The sequence below is a fragment of the Prunus dulcis genome, chromosome 6 (genome assembly GCF_902201215.1).
Source record: "Prunus dulcis chromosome 6, ALMONDv2, whole genome shotgun sequence".
NCBI classification, from domain to species: Eukaryota; Viridiplantae; Streptophyta; class Magnoliopsida; order Rosales; family Rosaceae; genus Prunus; species Prunus dulcis.
Genome location: NC_047655.1, coordinates 4,842,441 through 4,865,835, shown reverse-complemented (window position 1 = coordinate 4,865,835; position 23,395 = coordinate 4,842,441). Strand labels below are relative to the sequence as shown.

At 37.3% G+C, this 23,395-nt stretch overlaps 4 protein-coding genes across 5 annotated transcripts; 1 reads left to right on the top strand and 3 right to left on the bottom strand.

Annotated features, from left to right (window-relative positions):
• Positions 1-329: 329 nt before the first annotated feature.
• LOC117630889 (eukaryotic translation initiation factor 3 subunit G) lies at positions 330-2,793 on the bottom strand. The gene is made up of 2 exons (XM_034363730.1): positions 2,323-2,793; positions 330-1,189 (listed from the first exon to the last, which is right to left on the bottom strand). Exons 1-2 carry the CDS (start codon positions 2,675-2,677, stop codon positions 660-662), a joined length of 885 nt encoding a protein of 294 aa, XP_034219621.1. The 5' UTR covers positions 2,678-2,793; the 3' UTR covers positions 330-659.
• Positions 2,794-8,627: 5,834 nt separating this feature from the next.
• On the bottom strand, positions 8,628-13,960 carry LOC117630890 (myosin-11). Its single transcript, XM_034363731.1, has 15 exons — positions 13,780-13,960; positions 13,587-13,674; positions 13,456-13,502; positions 13,232-13,321; positions 13,058-13,111; positions 12,698-12,775; positions 12,542-12,610; positions 12,310-12,465; positions 12,100-12,226; positions 11,512-11,549; positions 11,099-11,188; positions 10,903-11,007; positions 10,362-10,511; positions 9,791-9,900; positions 8,628-9,692 (listed from the first exon to the last, which is right to left on the bottom strand). The coding sequence occupies exons 1-15, from the start codon at positions 13,813-13,815 to the stop codon at positions 9,617-9,619; spliced, it is 1,314 nt and encodes a 437-aa protein (XP_034219622.1). The 5' UTR covers positions 13,816-13,960; the 3' UTR covers positions 8,628-9,616.
• Positions 13,961-15,704: 1,744 nt separating this feature from the next.
• On the top strand, positions 15,705-19,148 carry LOC117629827 (metal tolerance protein B). The gene is made up of 2 exons (XM_034362456.1): positions 15,705-16,226; positions 17,891-19,148. Exon 2 carries the CDS (start codon positions 17,891-17,893, stop codon positions 19,052-19,054), a length of 1,164 nt encoding a protein of 387 aa, XP_034218347.1. The 5' UTR covers positions 15,705-16,226; the 3' UTR covers positions 19,055-19,148.
• A 312-nt stretch (positions 19,149-19,460) lies between these two features.
• LOC117629828 (ras-related protein Rab2BV) lies at positions 19,461-21,897 on the bottom strand. 2 transcript variants are annotated; one of them, XM_034362457.1, is made up of 3 exons: positions 21,682-21,897; positions 21,372-21,564; positions 19,461-20,335 (listed from the first exon to the last, which is right to left on the bottom strand). In XM_034362457.1, the coding sequence occupies exons 2-3, from the start codon at positions 21,534-21,536 to the stop codon at positions 19,850-19,852; spliced, it is 651 nt and encodes a 216-aa protein (XP_034218348.1). In that variant the 5' UTR covers positions 21,537-21,564; positions 21,682-21,897; the 3' UTR covers positions 19,461-19,849. The 2 variants fall into 2 exon arrangements, with proteins under 2 accessions (XP_034218348.1, XP_034218349.1); XM_034362458.1 differs by having other exon boundaries at positions 21,372-21,559.
• Positions 21,898-23,395: the final 1,498 nt, after the last annotated feature.

Here is a 23,395-nt window from a genome sequence, read left to right as displayed (position 1 = left end):
CAAGCTCCAATCGATCGGGAATCAAATTCCTCTTGTCTCCAGCTTCTGCCATGAGTCCTCCCCCAAGCTCCCAACTCATTGCTTCTCCTGGAATCCAATTCACAATGTCTGCTTCTACCTCCAGCCCGCTCATATCCTAACAATCAATGGTCAACTAAATGTTGATAGCTGTGGCCTATTCTGGAAAAATCAAAATAGGCTATATTCAATTTCTTGTTTTCTCCCTTTGCATGGAAGCTTTGTTTATCTTACAAAAGAGCAGGTGAATAACTAAATGTTTTTTCAAGAACAAAATAAAGTTGCAGAACCCAATATCAGGGGGCTGCACAAACCAAACAGCTCATGATTCATTGCAAACAATGCGTACAAAACTCAAACCCTTGAGTTTATTTAGAAAACGCAACAGTGTTTAGGTTAGGTACCCAAGATCTCTAGCCACATCTCTCTTCTAGTACAATAAAAAACGAATGCAAGCATACAATTTTCAAGGCTTTGCAGGAAGCAACTCATATTAATCATTCAGTACTCGCACAAGCAACTTTAATAACCATTTAGAGCAACAAAATCTTGAACAAAAACATTGTAGGACCAAAATCCTACAAAACATTCTTAATGCAAATATCTTCATAAGATTAAGAAAACAGAGGGGTAAGAAGGGTCTAATTTGTCCTGGGTGTGGCCCATTCAACCCTGAGGATGAGATTGTCATAACCGTACCCATTCAGTTTGTTGATTGCTCTCTGGGCATCTTCCCTGTTCACAAAGTTGACAAACCCAAATCCTCTGCTAATGGACGTATTCTTATCAAGAGCAACGTAGACACGGCTTACAGCCCCAAAAGGCCGGAAAAGTTCAAGCAAGTCAGGCTCCCGTGTGTCCTCTGAAAGGTTGGTGACACGAACAGAGTTCTCATCATTCCTTCGTCTCATATCAGATCCAGTTCTGTCTGCCCCTGCTCTCACGCTTGGAGGAACATACTTGCCAGTTCCAGCAGCTCCAGTTGCGGCATCTGATGTAGGAGGCTTATCGCTAAATGCTTCAGCCTGTGGAGCGAGATCCTTATATGGGCACTGTGAAGTCCAGTGGTCGCCCTTCTTACCACAAGTCCTACAAAGTTTGAGAGCAGCCCCTCCTTTTCCGAGTTGAGACAAAGAGTCTCCTCCAGCCTTTGGTTCTTCTGCCTTACTACCTGTTTGGAGTTTGGAGTTCACAGTCAAAAACAAATATAAAAATGGGGTGATGATGATAAATGATAAGCACAAACCCCAAAAATTCAGTTACTGTGACCAATTGGATTTGAATGATAACAAGCAAATATAAAAAAAATCTCTGACATAAGACATAAATAGAGAAGCCGCAAAAGCAATGAGATATAGGAGGCCATCAACAAATAGTTACTCAAAATATTATTCTATGTCAATCATGCATCATGCACAAATGAAAATGACATGGCAAGAGACGTTATCTTCAAAATCAAATTGATGCAATGAATTTACACTAAATTATCTCTGAGAAAGTAGCCATCCCTGAGCAGGCCTCTTAACCTAAAACAACATCCAACCTCCACATAAACCTAAATTAAGGGACTTGAGTCCAGGCCCAGATGAAGGAGCATTTCAAGATAGCTGGCACAGCTGAACTTGGGTTAGAAGATCTTTCTGCATCATTTAACTAGACATGTATACTGTCCACATCGAGTTATGAGATTTAAGCCAATTAGGAAAACTGTTGGGAACTAATTCCAAGACGAAAGGCTAAATGCCCCATGCTCACCTAGAAAAGACATACAAGGTCAGCTAGACAGACTGTCAAGAACAACAAAGTAATTGTTCATTTAAACAAAGCACCTTTTCCTATTCCCTTCATTGAAACATAGCAATTGCCTCAAACAGACGCATCACTAATTTCCCTTGAACATGGTAAAAGCAAGGGAAAGAAAAGCAAAATGCTTAGTAACAACGCAACGATCAATCCAATTCACAATTACAGCTTCATTTGTTCCAATAGAAAACCCAGTTAACCTACTTGAAATACTCCTAGAAAAACATATTTAGTCGAGATTTAATTCAAGAATCATTACATGTCTATTACAAAAACTAACATAGAAACTTAAAAATAATAACCAAAATCTCCCCAAATAATTTTACTATATTTCTAAGAATCGGTTTTTAATCACAAAATCATAATCATACACAATTAAACTTTTGTCAAAAACATTCCCAAAAAAACAGAGAGGGTAAGTAAATTTCACATAATCCTCCTCACAAACCCTAAAATAAAAACACCCATCAACAACAATCCGAAAATCGGAACAAGACATACCAGGAGCCCTGGGGCGCTCAAGGAGGATCTCTTCAGTGGAGATCATGGTTAGCCTGGCACCGACGTCCTCATGCACGGCGTCGCCGAACTTAGGCCAGGAGCGGCGCTCCACGGCCCGCTTACTAAGTCGAGCGTTGGCGAGTTTCCGAGTCCGGGTCGTGGTCGTGATCTTGACCTTATTGCCGTCCTCATTGAACTTGTACTCTATCACCTTCTTGATCCCGTTCTCGTCGGGCCCAATCACCTGCTTCGGCGGCAGGAGGAAGTCCAGATCCTCGCCGTCGTCCTCTTCGAGCTCTCCCCATCGAAGCTTCGCGGGCTGGGCTGACCCTGATCCAGGTCTCACTAGAGCCATGGCTGTGTGTGCGTAAGCGAAAGAGATGAGGAGATTGGGGATTTTAGGTTTACAGAGATTAGGGCTTTGGGATGTGAGAGCGTCGTCGAGTGTGTGTTTGATAAAAGACAAAGCCTTCGCACGTGAAGGAGTGGATTGAGTTTCTTGGGCCCTTTTATTTGGGCTGTTGATGTTTTGTTTTTCTCTCTCTTTTAGTTTTTAATCTAAATTATCCCAACAAAAATAACCTCGATTTCAAGCCACAAATAGGCAAGAAAAACTTGTGCTACGCTAATTGCAAAAGAAAAAGGAGACTTTGGACAAATTTGAAGGAGAGACAAATTTTTTAAAACAAGTTAAAATTGACAAAATTATCTTTATTTATTTTTGAATTTCTTAAGGAATCATTTATATTTGCATGTCTTTAATTTGAAAGTTTAGAGGTTTTTTCGTATTTTTTTAAAAAGTTTTGATTTTTTTCAAAAATAAAAGTTTTTTTGTGGCTAAAACCTAAATTTACTATAAGAAAACACGATAACTCTCAATTGATAAGCCACGAATAAGATGAGTACTGCTCACATAAAGATCTGAAAATGAGGTTATGTGAGGAACAAATTTATCTTAATCACAAGATTATGTTTAGTTAAACTCAACCGCTTAAAATATTTTCCAACTTAAAAGGTCGAAACTTTTTCTTCTTCTTTTTTTACAGGGAACTTTTTTTTCTTTCTAATTCCTTCCTCAGTCCCATTCTCCCTCTAACTCTATATACGATCGAGAGAAATATTAACAGTGGATTTTAAAATACATGAATTCATGGTTGCATGCACGAGCTCTTTAAATATATTAGAATATCTAAACAGTATAGCCGTGCGGCTATACTTTTTAAATATATTCGAATATTGAAATAGTATAGCCGAACGGCTATACTCTTTAAATATATTAGAAGCTTTTTAAATATATTCGAATATTGAAATAGTATAGCCGAACGGCTATACTCTTTAAATATATTAGAAGATTTAAATAGTATAGCCGTGCGGCTATTCATACTTATAAAGACTTTTTTTAAGTGAGTGACTTTCATAGAGATGACAAATTCTTAAATACTTTCATAGAGTTGATAAAAGTCACTAGTAAATTGGCAAGACTTTTGCTCTTCACAATTAGCCTTAAAAGTATAGAAAAGTCATTCATTTAATAAGCTTTTTGAAAGTCATTAACTTTTTGGATACCACCAAACTTTTAAATACTTTTTAAAAGTCATAACTGAATACCACCAAACTTTTAAATACTTTTTAAAAGTCACAATTGAATACCACTAGACTTTTATATACTCTTTAAAAGTCTAAATTGAATACCTCTAGACTTTTAAACTCTATAAAAGTCATTAAAATTTTGAATTGGATAGACCCCCCCTTATACTAGCTACCATGGCCTCTCAGTCTGTTCTGCAACTCCAGTCTCTCCAGTCCAGTAACCTCAAGACACTCACCTCACTCTCTGCCCAACGTAATAATAACCGTACATTTAGTTGCTCAATTCGTTGGTTGCATGCACGATTTCTGGGTTGATTTTTTGTTTTCAAATTTATTTGAAAGTTGTGGTCTTTTTAGGTTGGAGCATCTGGTTTTGCAATTCAAGTCTTGTCGTTTTGTTTGAAGGTGTGTGTTTGGTTGCTTTAGGCTCGATATTGTCACAGGCAATTGGAGGAGAAAACCCGCCTATGCTATATTATTTTTTTTAGAAGAGTATTGCCGGCCGGCTATACTATTTAAAAAAAATATCATTCAAGTATCGCCGCACGGCTATACTCTATAAATAGAAAATTTCACAATATAGCCGCGCGGCTTAAAATTTTCAAGAGTAACAAATAGAGCCGCGCGGCTTTACTATGCCAATAGTATAGCCGAGCGGCTGCACTGCACAAAGACACATTTGTCCCTGGTGATCGAACCATTACTCTAAGGTGACTCTGTCCCTCTTTCTCACGATACAGTTCATTCCATCCCTTGACACCATTAGTAGCAATGCCTTAACCTCTCCTTGAACAAGATCAACAAGATGCCCCTGTTTTCATCACTCTAGGATCAGTATTTACCGCAAATAATTTGATAAGGAATAAAATAAAAATACACAGGACCTGATCCCTTCCCCAAGGACAAGGAGCACCTCCCCCCGACTCATCCATTCCACCAGCAGATAGTGTTGCCATAGACACGGGCAATGGTTTGATTGAGACCATACTCAGCTACTGCTTTGTATGCCATGTCAGTCGCTCGTCGTATATCATCAAGTGTGCACCTGTTGATACACGACCTGAATATACAAATTCTGCTGCTGCGCGTCCTCCGAGAAGAGTAGCCAAACGTCCACGTAACTGATCTTATTTTCAGGTCCTTAGGTGAGCAGGATTGCGAATAAGATTTAGTAACTTAAGCCTTCCATTATCCATGTAGGAAGAGAGAGAGAGAGAGAGAGAGAGAGAGAGAGAGAGAGAGAGAGAGAACGAGGATAGTGCATGAATACATGTTGGATGTCAAAATACTCTTCAAAGGGCTCACGTGTTGATCATGTGCAACTTATTTGATACACAGTGTAAGTTATTGTACATTGAAAAAACAATTTTTTGAAGAGTCTTGCTAAACGAACTCTAAAATTAACTGAGTACACCATACTACCAAATTACTTATTGAATTACTAATTTATCATAATATAAAATGACCGAAAAGGATATATTGAATTGTGAAACAAAATTTTTTTTAATAAGTATACCTTACTCACTATATTCAACCCTTATCAGACGTAGAAAAATCTTCGTATTGCTTGGTGCTCACGAATAACGCAGTGAGTACTAGTTTAGGATTGGTATTACGAAATTAAAGATTTTGATGAAACCCAAAATCTGAAAAGAGGGCACAAATTCATGTAAAAAGATAAACCTGATTTAGGATTGGTATTAGAGTGTTGTACTAGGGCTATTTTTGGTAGTTAAATAGGGTGTACTTAGTTAATTTTACATTTTGATTAAAATATTAGGGTTAACTTAGATTATAGGGTGTACTCAGTTAATTATAGGGTTCGTTTAGCAGCAATCAAAAATTGAGGTGTTGAATTGATTTGTATGTATAATTCTTTCCTGGCGAAAGTTGTTTTTGGCCGGCTAAATTTTGTTGAGATAGATCTTTCCCAGTGAAAGTTTGTCGATATATATCTCTTAGGGAGAAATTTTGTCAGGATAGATCTTTTCCCAGCGAACGATTGTTTTATAGATCTTGCCAAACGAAAGTTTGTCGGAATAAATATTTCCCGCAACTTTGTTTTTTCCCAACAGATATCTTTCCCAGCTTTGTCCGGGTAAATCTCTCATGGCGAGAGTTTGTCAGGATAAATCTTTCCTAGTGAAGTTTGTTCTTTCCTGGAGAAACTATTGTGTGGATGGATATTTTCCAAATAAATTTTGTCTGGATAAATCTTTCCCGGCAAAATTGTCGGGATATCTTTTCCAGTCAAATTTGTTCTATCCCGGCCAAATTTTGTCGGAATAGATCTTTCCTTGCAGTTAAGTATGTGACATTGGTCTAGTTTTGCATTTTTTATCGTTTAAAGCATGAGCATAGATGTTCTTGGGGGCAAGTTTTGAGTGGCCATAGAATCACTATAGAGAATTTGAGATCCAACCTATGTAAGAACTCCAAAAGGCTTTCGAGTACAACTTAAAATTTGATCAAATTTGATACTAACTTATCTCAATCCAGCACAAAAATGGTACACTGGCTTGAATCGCTGCCTTCTTAAAATTAAAATCCTTAAACCATTTGATTGTCGATATTGAAGAGGGTTTTTTTTGTACAAGACTCACAAGCTTATGGGATGTAGTCAATCATTCTTGCAAACAAAAGGCTCAAGAAGTAACAATAAACAGAAGAACAGAGAGAGAAAGACAACTGCAAAAACGAAAGCCTTCCACTCTCAGTTCATTGACAATCAAACTTACATAATTATTGCAAAATATAAAATGAAAATACAGAATATCACATTGTGATTGTCCACTCTTTCACTCTTCACAATCATAGAACCCAGAAACAAAAAAACAAAATTAAGTAGAATAATATAATAGTAGAGACAATAATTGAACAAAAATGCTAAAAAAGCATCGACTTTCAATGCCATCAACCATCGCCGCCACCATGAGCACTGCCACCACCGCCATCGCCATCCATAGTTGACATGTGGGCTGCACTCATCATTACAGCTGCCGTGGCCATTGTTGGCGCTGCAGCGGCAGCCGCGGTGTCTCCATCATTGCCTTCAGCGTGATCTCCAGTACCTGTTGCAACAACATGTCCTCTACTCTTGCGGCTTCGGCGAGAGTTGGAATGAGAGGACTCATCATGCTTCTCTTCATTATCTTTCTGTTTGCGGCCTGCAGGAATGCAGAAGCAAATGGTTTTCCCCTTCATGTTTTGCTGGAGTGAAATTATCAGCAGAGCATTCTAATTATAAGAGAAATTGAAAAAGGGATGAGAATGACATTGAGTATCATGATTTTCTTATTTAACAAGTTTTGATCATGACATGAGACAAGGAATCTCCTAGAATAACTAGTGCTTGCTTTTTCCTTTTGTATTCTTCCATTTTCAAATAGGTTCAAAGTTTCTTTCACCACCCACATTGGATTGGCCTCACACCTTGATTATGCTTAATACTTGCATCAATGATCGGGTGGCCAGCTGTGCTACACCATCAAATCACTGATGTCCATTATAATTTCTACATAGCAAGATAACATTTTTATGAATTATTTTAAATTCAACATATATATATATATGTCGTCAATATTATTTGAATTCAAGATCTCCTTCAATAAACGTGTATATATATATATATATCGTTTATAATATTTGAACTAAAGACCTCTTTCATTAATAAAGTGAAAACTGAGTACGGGTGAACCAAATTATCATTGACAGTAATAACTGTTAACAGAGTTTATGTGGCAAATGCCTGTATAATCAAGGTAAAGTGATAACATTATTATGCTACAAAAGCTAAAGGTATGGGATAAAAAGCCAAAGATTCCTTAAAACAGTTGAAATCGACAAAGGACTGAGAATATAAAGTTTATTAAGCAAAGATTACGATTGTGGAGGCATGTATCACGGAGAAGAATATATGAATGACATCCATTGATTGCTGCCAAGTGGTGCCTTCAAAGTAAGGGCCTATGTTTTCATCACTTGTGACAGGCTGTTGGCAAATCATAACATGACATTATTTGCATAAAAATCATTTGTCAAAGCTACACCCATATCGTGTTGAAAAATTATTTATATGATACACCAATACGGTAACTTGATATAACTTGTTCATGTGTCATAATATAGGTGAATGTCATGTCATGTCATGTTTTAAGATTTTCATTTTTAAAGTATAGTAGTTTTAATAAATATCCACTTATATTATAACAAGTGAACGAGATATACAGGTGACCATCTTTCAAAACCTCACTGTAATTACTCAGATCATCGACTCACTCTGGCAAATGAACTTTGTGGAGAACTTTTCAAAGCCAAAAGCTAGGCTTGCTTAGTAACAGCATATAGACTAATTGTTGGTGAGCCTCGTTTTATCTGAAATTGTTGGCTGAAACCAAGATTTGCCATGAGAGAAGGCATACATGTGCGAGAAGCTCTCCCCCATGCCTAAGCTGTTGGGCATGCTGCATCCATCCACATTGACTTATCACTTTCCATTTATCTTCATTGGTCCATCCCTCCTCTGCTTCCAATGCTTGAAACTGATTTGCAAGCCTGCACCCATCAAACAGCAGCACTGTCTTGCTTGTGTCTCCTAAGGGATCTAACTCTGTGATCACCTCGAGCAAAACCTGCCTGGCATGGCTTGCTCCATTGGTTATGAGTTCTCTTCTCTTGTCAAAAAACTCTATGGCCTCGTCACACGTGTATCGAAACCTAATTTGCCCTATCCCCTCCGGCAATATGAAATGTTTCATTCAGCACCAGACTAATTAATTAACAACGCCCTAAACATTTCGTCTTTTGTTTCGTCATTGATAAGCAACGTTATTTCACCATTGACGTGATTCTCACTTCTTGTCTGTTGGAGCTATTGCCCTTGAGCTACATTGTACTAGTTTTCACAGAATGGACACTATACTGGTTAAGCAAGCAGAAGTAGTCGCTGGCTCATCCATCCTCCTCCTAGTATCGAGCAATATCTCTTTGCTTCGATCAAATTAGAACTGTGACAAAAGGTGGTCGGAATCCATGACGCAGTACATTCTGATCAACTTTTCTCCGAAAGAGAAGCCCCTAAAGTGTGCTGGAATTCAAAGGCTCCTTGGTATCAATACCATGTCTGAGAAGTAGTGGTACACGACTTTAGAGGATGTCCCCGTCAAAATGAAACAGCTTATCTCTGAGCAACTCAAAGATGCTCAAGGAGTCGTTGATCGAAAAGAACACAATGCTAGTGAAGTGTGGACTTGGAGAGGGAATCATGCGCTGCAACAGAGAAATTGTATCGAAAAATTCAACTGAAGATTGGTTGAAGTACCTTTTGATAAAAGCATTCTCCTGTGGCACATTGCAACAGATTTATACTACTATAGCGATCTTGAAAAACAAACGGATCAAGTTGTTGTCGAACTATATGATGCACATTCTCGTGATGCGCCCTTTCATGTTGCCGAAGGGAATCAGGCAAATTAGGTTTCGAGATACTTGCGCCGAGGCCACAAATTTTTGGGATTTAAATCGTTTCTTTGAAATGCGGTGCTACAAATGGGTTTGATACAGAGAATACCACTTTTTTCACTAGTGCACATCTTGATACATGAAAAAAGCCGAGCCCAAATGGGTTTTAAAAACTTTACAACTGAAAATGCGCTTCTTTGACCAATTTTTCTACAAAGGGGGTTGTGCTGATTTGCCTATGCATTCACTGCACAGTCACAGGGCCATCTTGTTTCAACTTGATGAGACTGCTTTCTATGTTTCGTAACACTGGTTTATAGCTGCAAAAGGTTTAGATGAAATAGACATTAGCATGGAACTTATAAGAAGAGAATGGAAACAGAGAGAGAGAGAGAGAGAGAGAGAGAGAATATATTACAGGCGTGCAAGCCCATTGTATGCTTGGCTGGATTGTTGGAGTCGTGCGGACAGCTGCAATACCTCGGCTGATAATGCCTCTGCTCTGCTCTGTTCTTTTGCAAGTTGATCCTACAAACCAAAGAAAAAGTAGCATTGATGTCAGACAGAGAAGTAACCAAGCGAAATTCATGACATCATCAATTTTACAAGCTTATCCCAAATAATGAAAGCTATAATTACTTGACAAGTTATATAAACTTCTAACATATTGGTCTTTCTCTACCTCTTCAAAATCGGCAACCACATTAAACAAAGAATATAAAAACCTTCTTCCGGATAATCCATGCTTGTTTGACAAGAAAATTATTTAAATTAAAAAAAAACTATTATGTTATTCAGAATTTTTTCATTAAAAAAAAGTTGTGAGACTTTTCCCACAAATCACATCCTCATCTTGAATCTATTACAAAACAAAGCACCAAGGGAAGTTCAAAAATAAAACTTTTTTTCTCCTACACTTTTCTTGATGAGTGTTTTACTGCAAAACCTTATTGCTGATCAAATATGGCACATTAAGCACACAGACTAACCTTGATGGAGAGAACTTCAGTTGTATATGCAGCTGAACCAGTCTCATTATCCCTGCCTTCGTGGGATTCTGGCGTCCCCTTGGCCTGGTCTGTTCTCAGCTTATCTAAAGTTCCACGGAGCTCTTCATTTTGCTTAAGACAGTCTTTCACCTGCAAGTTCACATGCCAAAAACTAAGAAGTTTCACAGAAAGAAAAAAGCGGCGAAATATAGTAAACTGAATGACTACTCTAAGAAGATATTGCAAACATAATTAAACTCTGGGTTGACCATAACTTATTCAGTATCACAATGCAGTTTCATACTGCAAACATGCACCAGATTAGCTGAATTTACTAGTCCAGTATAGTGTAAGCTCAGGCCATAACAACCATTTTCCATGTACAGTTGACAATTGTTTTGGCCTAATTATTGGGAATCCAATGTGCCACGTAAGATTAGGAAAAATGTATCATGGATAAGTGAACAGATAGGCAACACCAGTTCCTAGAACCACAAGCTACATTCTGTCATTCTCCATCACCTTAGCCACTGACAATTACCTGATTCTCCCAGTGCACTGATATGCTCATCGACTCCTGATAGGAACTCGAGAGATTAGAATTTTCCTCAAAGAGCCTTTCTATCTCTGAAGATTGGGAATCAATCTGCCACCATTTACAAAAAGTGAGTTTGCTGTCAAAGACATACACCAAAAAATCACATTGGAGTAAAATAAGAAAGAGTTGCAAGGATAACCTCTATCAAAAGCTTTTGTCTACTGCTTTCCAATTTCTCAATCACTACAGCCATGTCATGCAACTGCTTCTCAAGTTTCTCCTTGTCCTCCTGAACATTAATGCATTAACCAGTAAAACATTTATCCAAATAAAATTAATCAAGGAACAACAAGAAAAAAAGGAGGTTGAACTGATGAGTCACACTCAGACTAACAATAATAGCAAAAATAGGTAATGCAAGTGGACTAGAACCACATGAACTTGCTAAGAGACCACTCAAATTTTAAGTCATTAACATTTGCACTCAATTGTGACTCAGATGAACTCATTAAGTTGCTGCCTCCTTGTTTTCCTCCCTATTTTGTTTGGCGCGTGATCATAGACAAAGCAACTATAAAAGGATTTAACAAGATCATCAAAAAATTAACTTACTAATGAAAATTCCTTGCCAGCCACTTTCTCTGAGACTTCTGCAGTGCATGAACCAGGGAAACAACATTCATAAGGAGCTATTTTTTTTAAAAATGCCAATATACAATAAATGAATTATACTAAATGGCCAAATGACAACACAACTGACAGAGCCATAACAAATCAAAACACAACAGAAGGCATCAAGAACAAACAAAATACAGAGGGATCTAGGTTCCAGTTGCAACCCCATATACCCCGAACCGTCAAGGGATCTAGGTTCTAAATCTTAAATTAGATATAGACGAACGTAAGAATGTATTGCTGAATATGCAAACAAAATACAATGGTAGCTGTATTGAAATCCTCATCCCCTAAGAGGAAAATTTCAGGCCAACAATGGCAAATTTGTTTAACTTTTCTTGACCAACAGCCTTATAGGTACTACTGTTTATCAGTCTCTTCCACATGAGACTATGTGCACCCTAAGAGTTAAAGTAGGCCCCTAAAGTCCTCTCCTTTTAAAGTACATCGAATATCTGAAAGGAGATTTTCCGAAATTCCTTATGGTGTTGTAATCTCTGCATATATATTTGGTAGATTTTGTACCTGAAGCCTTTCTAGAAATAGCTGCAAGCTTTTCTTCCAATTCCTGCTTTTCAGATGTAAGGGTGGATGCCCGGGCTTGCTCCTCTGCCAATTGTTGTCGCTCTTGCTGCCTCAATTGCGACTCTCGCTACAAAATTTGAAACAAAGTCAAATGCCTACAAACAAGAACCAGAAGCAAAACTACACAAGGTCCATTAAACAAATTATCACCTGTAACTCAAATTTTAAGCTAGCTAACTCCTTTTCTAAGGTTTGTATCTGATCTGGTGAATTAGCAATTGAGGTTACTGCACTAAGTATACCACTCATTGCTTGTTGTTGTATCATATTCAGTTCGGCTCTCAAGGATGCTGCATCTTCCTCAGCCTGTTGCAAGACAACAAGTGAGAAAAGCATAATAATCTGCTGTTCCAAGAGAACTAATAGAAAACTAATTGCATACACGATACTGTTCTTCTTCTGCATCTTTCAGACGTTTCTTGAGCGTACGAAGCTGAGCTGAAAGATCCTCCTACACTAAGAAACCAGATTGAGAGTGACACGAAACACGATGAACCAAGTGAGATGAATCACCAACTAACATATGCATGGTCAGTACCCGTGCAACAACTGCCGCATCTTTCTCCATTGCAACGTCCTTGAGAGCTTTTCTGAGAGACGGTACAGTGTTTTTCTCCTGCAATTTACAACAAACAAAGCATATGGGAACAGGCTGAAATATTTAACTAGGAAAACCTTTTTTCTCTCCAATAGTTGTGCATCTATTTCATATCAATATTTTTAAGCAATAATGTTAGTACAAGCAGCAAAAAACTAATATGCACCCTGAAAAGAAAACAATATACACAGACATAACAAGACATAATATATGGAAGACAGAGATGACAATACAATAGACATAAACAGACAAAATCTTTTACTGAAAAGGAAATTGAAGATATTTAAAAGTTGCATTTACCAGATCGTTCAAACGTTTCTGCAGCACGTCAACCCCAGCTTCCTTTGTTTCAAGCTGAAACATCAAGAAAACTAACTAATTAGGCACACCACAATTGATCATCACCCATAACTAAAAGTCTCCTAAACTGCAAACTAAGAAAGAAACACAAAACTACATAAATAATAGACCTACCATGGAAGCCAAGTTTTTGTTTTGTTCTTCCAGTTCTGCATTCTTCCTCTCCAAGTCTTGTATCTGAGCAACCAAAACCCCAACGTCGCTCTGCACAAGCCATTAAAATTACATGAGAATTTGAACTTGATTTTCTCAGCAACCAAACGAAAGCTTCAAAAAAAAAATTGAGAAACTTTTTCTTTTCTTAAAAAAAAAAAAATACAGAAACTAGCTCCTCCTACCTCAGATAGCCGACTTGCACTCTCCGATTTTCTCATTCCTACATGGTCTGTGCAATGAACGACGTTAGCAATAACTCACAAAATCAATAACAAATTTAATTGGGAAATTTAACGAAATATAGATGACGAACCGATAGGGATTGAGGCTTTGCTGAGATCGGGTCCCGAAGAAGTTTTGCTCAATTTTTCTGCAGCTCTCTTTTGGCGAATATCTTCCAACTGAAAATTTCAAATCAAATGAACAAATTGAAGAAAAATACGAGTATTCGGATATAAATTTGAAAAAAAAAAAAACAAACAGGTGGCGGGCGATGAGATCTCAACCGTTCGTCGGCCTAAAGATGCGTGGCGTGAATCCATGGCAGAGTAAAGACGAGCTAAGGCGGAGGAATTCGCTCTCTCGTCAGCCTCTGCGACTGCACTGCGTTTCTCTCTGCAATTGTTTTGCGGAGATAGAACGGTGATCTGAAAAGTTTCCAACGGTTCGGAGGCCCAAATGAAAGAGACGATCGAACCGCTTTTATGTTTTGGAAGAGATTCGGGTACTGGGCCTGGGCCCATAGATAAAGCCCATTTCCTTTTTCATCATTTTCTTGAAACATTTCTAAACCAGTGCAATCGAAAATCAAATAAAAGTTGCTAATGGAGTATAGCTTAGTGAAAAATAACATTGATTTGCAGACTATTGGCCTCAAGTACGAATCCTCATGGCACCTATTGGCCTCAAGTACGAATCCTCATGGCACCTGCCCTTGAAACCCCCTCTTATTATAGTTTAGACTATCGCTTGTATTAAACAAATAAAATCAAAGAAAGTTTTTTTTATTTCAAGAAGCCTTAATGCCAACGAGCCGAATCTATTTTGTCTCTTAATAGCCGAGTAGTTCCTTTAGTTCCGGAGTGACAAATGGTTATGGTTGCAAACTAGAGAAAGTCACCTTTTGATCAAAATAGCAGCCGAATACTACGACTACAAGGGGGGAACCCCCTCTTATTATAGTTTAGCTCGCATTAAACAAATAAAATCAAAGAAAGTTTTTTTTTATTTCATGAAGCATTTAAGGAAATTCATCCAATTTTGAACTTCTTTTTTCTGTATGTTCATTAGCAACCCTAAACTTCAATATTGAGAAAAATAAATTAAGTTTATTTTTAAAGTAGTCTAGTTAAAATTTAAAAACCAAACAAGTTCTTCTTTTTAAAAAAAAATTCTAAACAATAACACAAATAAGCACAAATACAAATAAATAAAAAGAAATCAAGTACATATTTTCAAGCATCACACAAATATTTACGGCAATAAAGGTAGAAGCAAAAGAAATAAATATTCAAAATAGATTTGCTAGTGGCATTATCAGATTAGAATGGAATTCTGGGATTCAAATGAAAACTAAGTTCAATTTGTATATGTGACTTACCTTCAAAACAAACACATAAAAACACATGAAGAATAAAGATGGACATTTAGACAAAGTGATGTGAGCAAGAATCACCTCATTTTAGTCGTACAAATTGAACCTAACAAGAACCCAAGGTATACAACAACATGTTCAGTTTCTATAAGTTCTTTTGTTCGTCATATTTGCTTGTACAAGTTGAACCAACAACTACGCTTTGACTTGGTAAGGAGGGGTGGACTAATATTTATGAGAGTAGAAGAGTAGGGAGAGCTTGTAAATAGTTGTACCAAATTTTAGTCTTCTTTTACCAAATCCTGCACCATAGCCCACCCCAATCACACTTCCGCCCTTGTTTACACGTTCATAACATGTTAACACAAAACATGATGGGGTCTTTTCTAGCAAATATGACCTGTTTTTTTTTTTTTGGGACCTTTTATATTAGAAGGGCGATAATACACAAAACTTATACGAATAATACGGATACAAAGACTTGAACTTAGAATTTTGTATGGGGGAGTAATTACTTTATATCACTACATTAATGGATCGTTTGCTATGACGTAATTTTTTGGCATACGTAGGTTATGCCATAATGTGCCTTATGTTTTGCCCTTGAGTTTAATCTCCTTTATTTACATTAGAATAATTAAAATATCATTTTGTTAAAACAATAAAAGTAAGAAAAAAAAAAGATCATTTAGACTGACAACTAATTGTCGACAGGATCTAGTTGGATGACAAATAGTCTTGAGTTACAAATCAATGGTTTCAAATTCGAACCTCCATAATAACATCTTTAAATTAAAACTAGAGCATCAAAATAATTGAAACGCCAAACTACAAAACTTTTGGCCAGAAAAAAGAAGGCAAAGATAATTAATAAAGGGTTCCAACTTCTTCGCCAATATTTTTTGATGCGAGCACAGAATTCTTCAAACTCTTGCTCGAACGATCGAATCAAATTTGAGTGAAAATCATTTAAACCCAAATTCAACTACTCCCCAAGTTTGGGAAATCTCTAAACTTTTTCCCCAATTAATTTTGGGGAGTTTGGGATTTCTCAAATTTGATTTACCACTGCAGGCCGACCCTTCAACCCCATTGTTTTCGTCCTGATTCCGATGTCTTTAACGTTAAACCTGAAAGGATCGTAGTCCCCGAGAATTGAGGATTGAGCATTGAGCACGCATTTTTTTACTTCTTGACGACTGAGCACACACATTATGAGTGATTTTCCAACTTTCCATGTACGTAACAACCAAATTAATTCATTTCAATCTTCCCTATAAATTCCATTGACCCTTTTTAAACCTGTGAGACCCCAAAGAGACCCATCAAAGCTGTTCTTCGCTCTCCTCTGATTCTCAGGTACCTCCAATTGATCACTTTAAAAAAAATTCTGTATATCTTTGTTTAACTTTTTGGATTCTTTGATTTTTTTTTTGAAGTGGGTATTTGGATTTTCATGTGGATTTTGATTATATGATTGTATCAAATAAAGCATAATGGTAGTTCACGCAATTTGAAGTTTTGGGTCTCTTAGGTTAATTAGGTGTGTTGCAAAGTTGAATGCTCGGGATTGAGCAGGGCGTTAAAATTGATTCTTTATGATCATCAAGCACCCCTGATTTTGAGTTTTTGGATTCTTAGTGAGGCACATAGAAGCATGAGATTGTAGAAAATCATGCAACCCATTTTCTGGGTCTAACATAGTCAGTTGATAGAACCAGCTGATATAGTGATATTCTTCTGGTTGTACAGAAGCAGAGTTTTGGTTTTGGAATTTTGAAGTGCTATCTTTATGTTATCATCTTTGCTTTAGTATATGCTCAAGAGGGCATTGTACATAGTGCGAAGACAGGTCAATTGCGATGAAGCAGTGGTTTTTGGTCTGTGCTTTTGACAAATGACTGAGAATAACCAAGGTCAAATGTGCTTTGGTAGTTGAAGCAATTAGTTTGCTGTTATTGGATGTACTAGCAGCATTCGGACAGAAGGTAGAACAAGAAATGAAGGGTTGGAGAGATGCTGGAGGTGGTTCTTGATGTAATTCCAAGATTGCTACAAAAAAGAAGAAGGAAGGATTAGAATTATCCATTCAATAATCAAATGGATTCCAGTCATACACACAATGAAACCAAGCTAACCGAACCATTAGAAATTTCCATCTAAGTAGAAGAAATCCCTACCGGTAATTAATCCAACAGAAACTAACTGAAGCTTAATTTAACCTGTTGCATTAGTTGCAGTGATTAGCTGATGTGGTCTTTGAGTTGGATTGGAGCCAGCATATGACTTAGCTCTGAGCGGCTTGGTGCCAGCTCACTTTGCTGTGTGCTAGCTTGCTGTATGTTAGCTAGCTTGCACAGCTGCTCAGTTTTGCTACATGGTAACCTGCCTTTCTGTGGCTTCATTTTGCTGAACTTGATGCTGTTTTTCTGATGTGTGAATGGATTTTGTTGCTTATCAGCCCTGATGGACTAGGATTTGAAACTAACTACTTTTCTGAATCTTGAGGTTCGGAAATTCTTGGTGTTTCAAATGAATTGAGAGTTTGAAAGATGAATTGTAATTTTGTTTTTCTTGCTCTATCCCATAAATTCATATTTGTACTTTTGTGGTTGAAACTTGATGATTTTGTGTACTCTAATTAAACACCTGGGAAAAAAATCGGGGGCAAAAAGTGATACGGTTAACTATATATTTTGAAGTCCCAAACTTGTTAGAAGTTCATCAACTGTTGCTTGTATTCACAGCTGAATTCAAGCCCTTGATCTCAGCCTGTTCTGTAATGCCAAAACAGTTAAAAGTTGACATTTAATTTCCTAAGAGATCTGGGAGTATTTGCCATGGTATGTTCTGATTTTTTCTTACTGAAGTAAACCAGTGGAAACTTCATTCCATAACACTCAAGTATGGCTTATTTGTCATTGAATGAGCGTAATCAATTAATCATATTAATGAATCTCTTTATCATATTTTCCCCTCTTCGTTTAAGAAATTAAGTGTTAACCATGACTTTGCTGAAGCAGATGGACCATGAGGAGGTACCCTTTACTAGAACAGAGTCTCAGGAAATTGAGATCCCAATAGTATCTGAAGGAAGTGATGCTCTTCCTGTGCCACCACAGTTACCTTGCTCTTCTGTTTGTGTTTTCTTCAAAAAAGAACATTGTAGTTTGGATTCAAGAGAACGGTCCAAGTCAGCAAAAAAACTTTGTGGACTCATTATTGCCTCTGTCTTGTTTATGGTGGTAGAAATTATTGGTGGTGTCAAAGCCAATAGCCTTGCAGTACTCACGGATGCAGCCCACTTGCTCACTGATGTTGCTGGATTCTCCATTGCTCTTTTCACAGTAATGGCTTCAGGTTGGGAGGCAACATCATACCAGTCTTTCGGATATCACCGTCTTGAGGTTTTGAGTGCCCTTCTGTCTGTGCAGCTAATATGGCTGGTCTCTGGGATCTTGATCTTTGAAGCAGTTGACAGAATCCTTCACAAAAATGAAAAGGTGAATGGATTCCTCATGTTTGAAGTTGCAGCATTTGGATTTCTTGTCAACTTAATCATGGTCATGTGGCTCGGTCATGATCACACTCATCATGCCTGTGGAGGCTTAGGTCATGATCATGATCATGATCATAATCAAGAGCATAATCACGATCATCATCACGATCATCATCACGACAGGGAGGAAGAATATGCAATAATTGAAGACGATAAAACTAGTCTGGTATCAAGTTCTTCAGAAAATACAAAAATATTAAACATAAACCTCCAAGGAGCTTACTTGCATGTCATCGCTGATATGATTCAGTCTGTTGGGGTGATGATTGCTGGAGGCATCATATGGGCAAAGCCAGATTGGTTAGTAGTTGATCTGATATGCACACTCATATTTTCTGTTTTTGCTGTTAGCACAACTATATCGATGCTTAGAAATATATATGGCATACTGATGGAGAGAACACCAAGTGAGATTGATATCACCAGTCTAGAAAAAGGCCTCAAGTGCATCAAAGGGGTTGAGGATATTCAAGACCTACATGTTTGGGAACTGACAGTTGGAAAAACGGTTTTGTCTTGCCATGTAAAGGCAGAGCCGGCAGTGAGCTCTAGTCAGATAATTGGCAAAATTAGGGATTACTGTGAAAAAACTTACAGAATACATCATGTAACTATACAGATTGAATAGTAGACTTCAGATTCAGCCTATCCTCTGTTTGTTTTTTGGGTGAAAAACGTACACTTTTGTTGGATCTTATTAAATTCTTACCTTTTCCTCTTAACCTTTTAAAAGAACTTGAGATATGGAAAGTGTGATGCCTCTGTTTACCATCCTCACGAATTGAACAGGTTTTGAGCACGTAAACTTCAAGCCACTCAGTTAGTGAGGAACTGGCAAACACACCAGGCAACCACTACATTCAATGTTTGGTTAACTGAACTTCAGATTGAGTTGAGCACAAACTGTTTATGAACTCTGCAACCCAGAACAAGAAGAAAAAAAAAAAAGCACGGTGCAAATGCCACCACCACGGAGACTTTGCAAGCAAATCGATTACAGGGGAGAAAGTAAAAGAAGAAGTGAATTTAGGATATAATAAAAAGGTATTAAGCCTTTATTACAATTTTCGAAGTGGCTTAGAAACGAAACCATGAATAAAACTCTGAATCCGTTCCATTGAGTCTTTAATTTGAGATGCCAAGTTCTACCTAACATTCCAAATTTCGGTAGTTAACACTTTATAAAAAGCAACATATAACAAATGGTGAATCATAAGTAAAAGCAGACCCCCAAAATGTACCAATACTACTATCAATTTAATTTTCACAAGCCTTTTTTTTAATCACAACTCAACGAAGTAAAATTGTATTCTACATGCCTCCCTGTCACCCAAAAAAGAGAAGAAGAAAAAACTAAAGAAAATAAAAATAAAAAGGTCTGGCATCCAGAAAATATTTCGTCTCCTCTCCTAGGTGTCATCATTTATGTAGAGCAGCAACCTCTCTTGTTATTGTTCCCAGAAGCATCACTAACATTGATAGTGGTTCCTTGACCAGGCAGGGTGGTCGAGACTGCTTCCTGAGCTGCCAGTGCTTTTTTGCTTACAATATGGTAGATCTCAGTAAGAATAGTTTGAAATGCCTTCTCAACATTGGTTGCTTCCAATGCTGATGTCTCGAGAAATGAGAGACCTTCCCTCTCAGCCAAGGTCTGACCATCATCCTCTGAAACAGACCTAAGATGGTTCAAGTCAGACTTGTTTCCTGTCATCATGATAACAATGTTCGAATCTGCATGGTCCCTCAATTCACGGAGCCACCTTTGGACATTTTCAAAAGTTGGCCGCTTAGTTATGTCATAGACAAGGAGAGCACCCACTGCCCCTCTATAGTAAGCACTGGTGATAGCACGGTATCGCTCCTGACCTGCTGTATCCCAGATCTGTGCCTTCACAGTCTTTCCTTCAACCTGTAATTCCAGACAAGGAGTTTTAGCTCAGATCAAATTGCAAGCCATAATTCACAAACCCACTTGTGTCATCTATACATTGTATTTATGGTTCTTTTCTAGTAATCAACACATACTGAATGGTACACTACAAAGACAATTGTATGTTTCAAACTCATGAATATTCCCTGGAACCAGTATTATGCCATTCATATTACAAGAGAAACTTTACATTCAACCGTATTAGCTGCATATGTTGTTAATTCTAGAAAAAGGAATCCTCATCGGTCTGTATACAAAGCGTTCAATCAACAGGCCTATGCACAACACAAAACTAACTGACCCATAGTATCTTGACCCACCAAACAAACTCAAGACTAGATTTAAACAAACCCCAACCTCATTGGGCTGTTATTTAGTTTCCAACTGTGATCAGTTTGTACTCTCTTATTATGTTCCAAATAGGAAGGATGAAGAAAACTGATACACATGTTCTTGCATATACCTCCATGAAACTATGCAAGTTTGGTTTGATTATCAAACTTAAATATCATCAACAGGCAACTGCTTGAAAAATCAATCCTCTCTATAGAACACTACAAGCCAGCCTTATTGTAAAATAAACCCCCACTTCTATCAAACAGGAAGACTGGATGTTTTCCCCACCAGTTCATCAAGCTTATTTGGCCATTGAGTACCCCATCCAGAACAACCAATTCTGATCTTCTAAAAACCAAAGTACTAAAAGAAACAAACCCAAGCTCCATCCACCAAGCTATTAATAACAAATTTGATGATCTTCAATCAAACAAAGTAAATCCATAAACAAAATCCAAATAATCATCACATGCTCTTAAGCATCCAAACAACTTCAACCAAATGAATTCAAACTCCTAAAACCCCAAACCTTAAACCACCTAGGAAACATCACAAACAAATATCACATTCAACGCCAATAAAATTAAGCAAGTGAAACATTTATCAACTTTCACACAGATTTACACACAAACAGACTAAGCAAGACTTAGAAACAAGATCAAATAAGAAGGCGACTTGCCTGGAGAGTTCTGGTAGCGAACTCGACGCCGATAGTTGACTTAGATTCCAAGCAGAACTCATTTCTGGTAAACCTAGAGAGAATGTTAGATTTGCCCACACCAGAGTCACCGATCAACACGATCTTGAACAGATAGTCGTACTCGTGGTCTACTCTACTCGCCATACAGCCTCTCCTCTCCGATCTCTCTGACCTGCAACCAATTCAAATCCAAACACACCATATCAAAACCACACACACACAATTATACATATGTATATATACATATATATATCTAGATCTGAATTCTGAGACTCATCGCATGACTTACCCTAAGGCGAATCGATCGAGGGGAGAATGCGATCCAAGTGTTCGATCAAAGTCACTGCACGAATTGGAGCGGAGAGAGCACAGCAGAGGGTTGTGGTGTGGTGTGGGCTTTTCAAAGAGCAAGGAAATGAGAGAAAAAACGGAAACAACTTTGAGGTGGGTGAAGAGAGAGAGAGAGAGAGGAGAGAGAGAGAGAGAGGGCCAAGGGGGGGCTTTTGAACGTTGAAACGGCAAATAAATAGATTCCTTTCTGGGGTGGAAGACGGTGTCGTCTTGTAGGACAACTGGGACGTTGTCATTCGTCAATGTGAGAGTAAGACAGTGAGAATCATGCCTCTGACAGGGGCAGCCTGGCCTGGCGGTTGGTGCCAGAGGATGTTTTTAATTTTCAATTAGTGTTTTCCCACGCCGTTAATTAATTTTTAAATTAATTAATTAATTAAGATTTGTTTCCTGTTTGGACAGTCGCCAGCGCAAAATGAACGGCCGATTAATTGTTGATTGTGCCTAAATTTTATTTTAGAGCCCACCTACATCAAACGTTGATAATTTTTGGTACACATATTAATAAATTGTTGAAATTAGAGGTTGGCTAAACACATATTAATAAATTATCTCAACCGATCAAACAAAGGTATTCAAGTGATTTGATTCGCATTTTACAAAAAGATTTATATAAAAAAATAAAAAAAACAGAGACGAAGATCTCTAAACCATTCCAATTTAACGTAATTTCTCTCTCAAAATTTTTCCATCTTCAACGGTAAGATTTCACAATTGAAGGTAATATAAGGAAATATATAATTTTTACACAATTGAAGGTAATGTAAGGAAATATATAATATTTACTTAATTGTTTATGAAGAGAAATGACCGAACCAAACCGCTTACTAAGTTTGGTTTGATTATAAAAGCAAACAAATGATATTAGCAATCTATATTCATTGACAAAGTACAATTGTTTTTACAAATGTTGATGACATTCATGAAGCGTGAGCCATTAACCTTTTCAGCATTGATCTTATGAATTTAGCTTTGCATTTTTCATGTGGTGAATTTAAATTACTTTAACCTTATTCTATACGTGGAGTGAAACTTTTGTGTGACGGGTAGTTATATATGGTTTAGACTTTTTTGGGGCACAATATATATATATATATATAGCTTAGAGTTTTAGTGTGTATAAAGTAATGAAAAGCATCATTAACCATTTGAATATTTTGTTAATATAATTGGCTTTCATCATTGGATGTGTGAGTAATCAAAAACTATCATGTGAAGTCAAAATGTAATAATTAACCGTAGTGTCCAATGATCAATTTCTGAATATTGCCGTCAAATCGTCACGTTGACTTTAGAGGTGCAAAATTGGCACAAAGATTCTATAACCTTTTCTCTCTTTCTTTTGGTGGGAACTAGAGTTCATTAGAAACTCATAAAATGGTACAAAATACTGTATAAAAGTGAGACTCAACAAACGGAGCGCAACATCAAAGCAAAAAGACCAGAAGTCCAAATAAAAGACATAATGCCCACGAGCAGCCTAAAGCCCACATATGCATAAAGCCCACAAAAACTCAAACAAAAGGTAAAGGATAACATACAAATCCTAAATAAAACTCAGTCGAGTCGCTGTTGCCAATGACTTAATAAAAAGTAATATTTTAAGATGAATTGCAGTTAGTAAGGGATTTGTAGTTTAAGTGGTTAAAAAT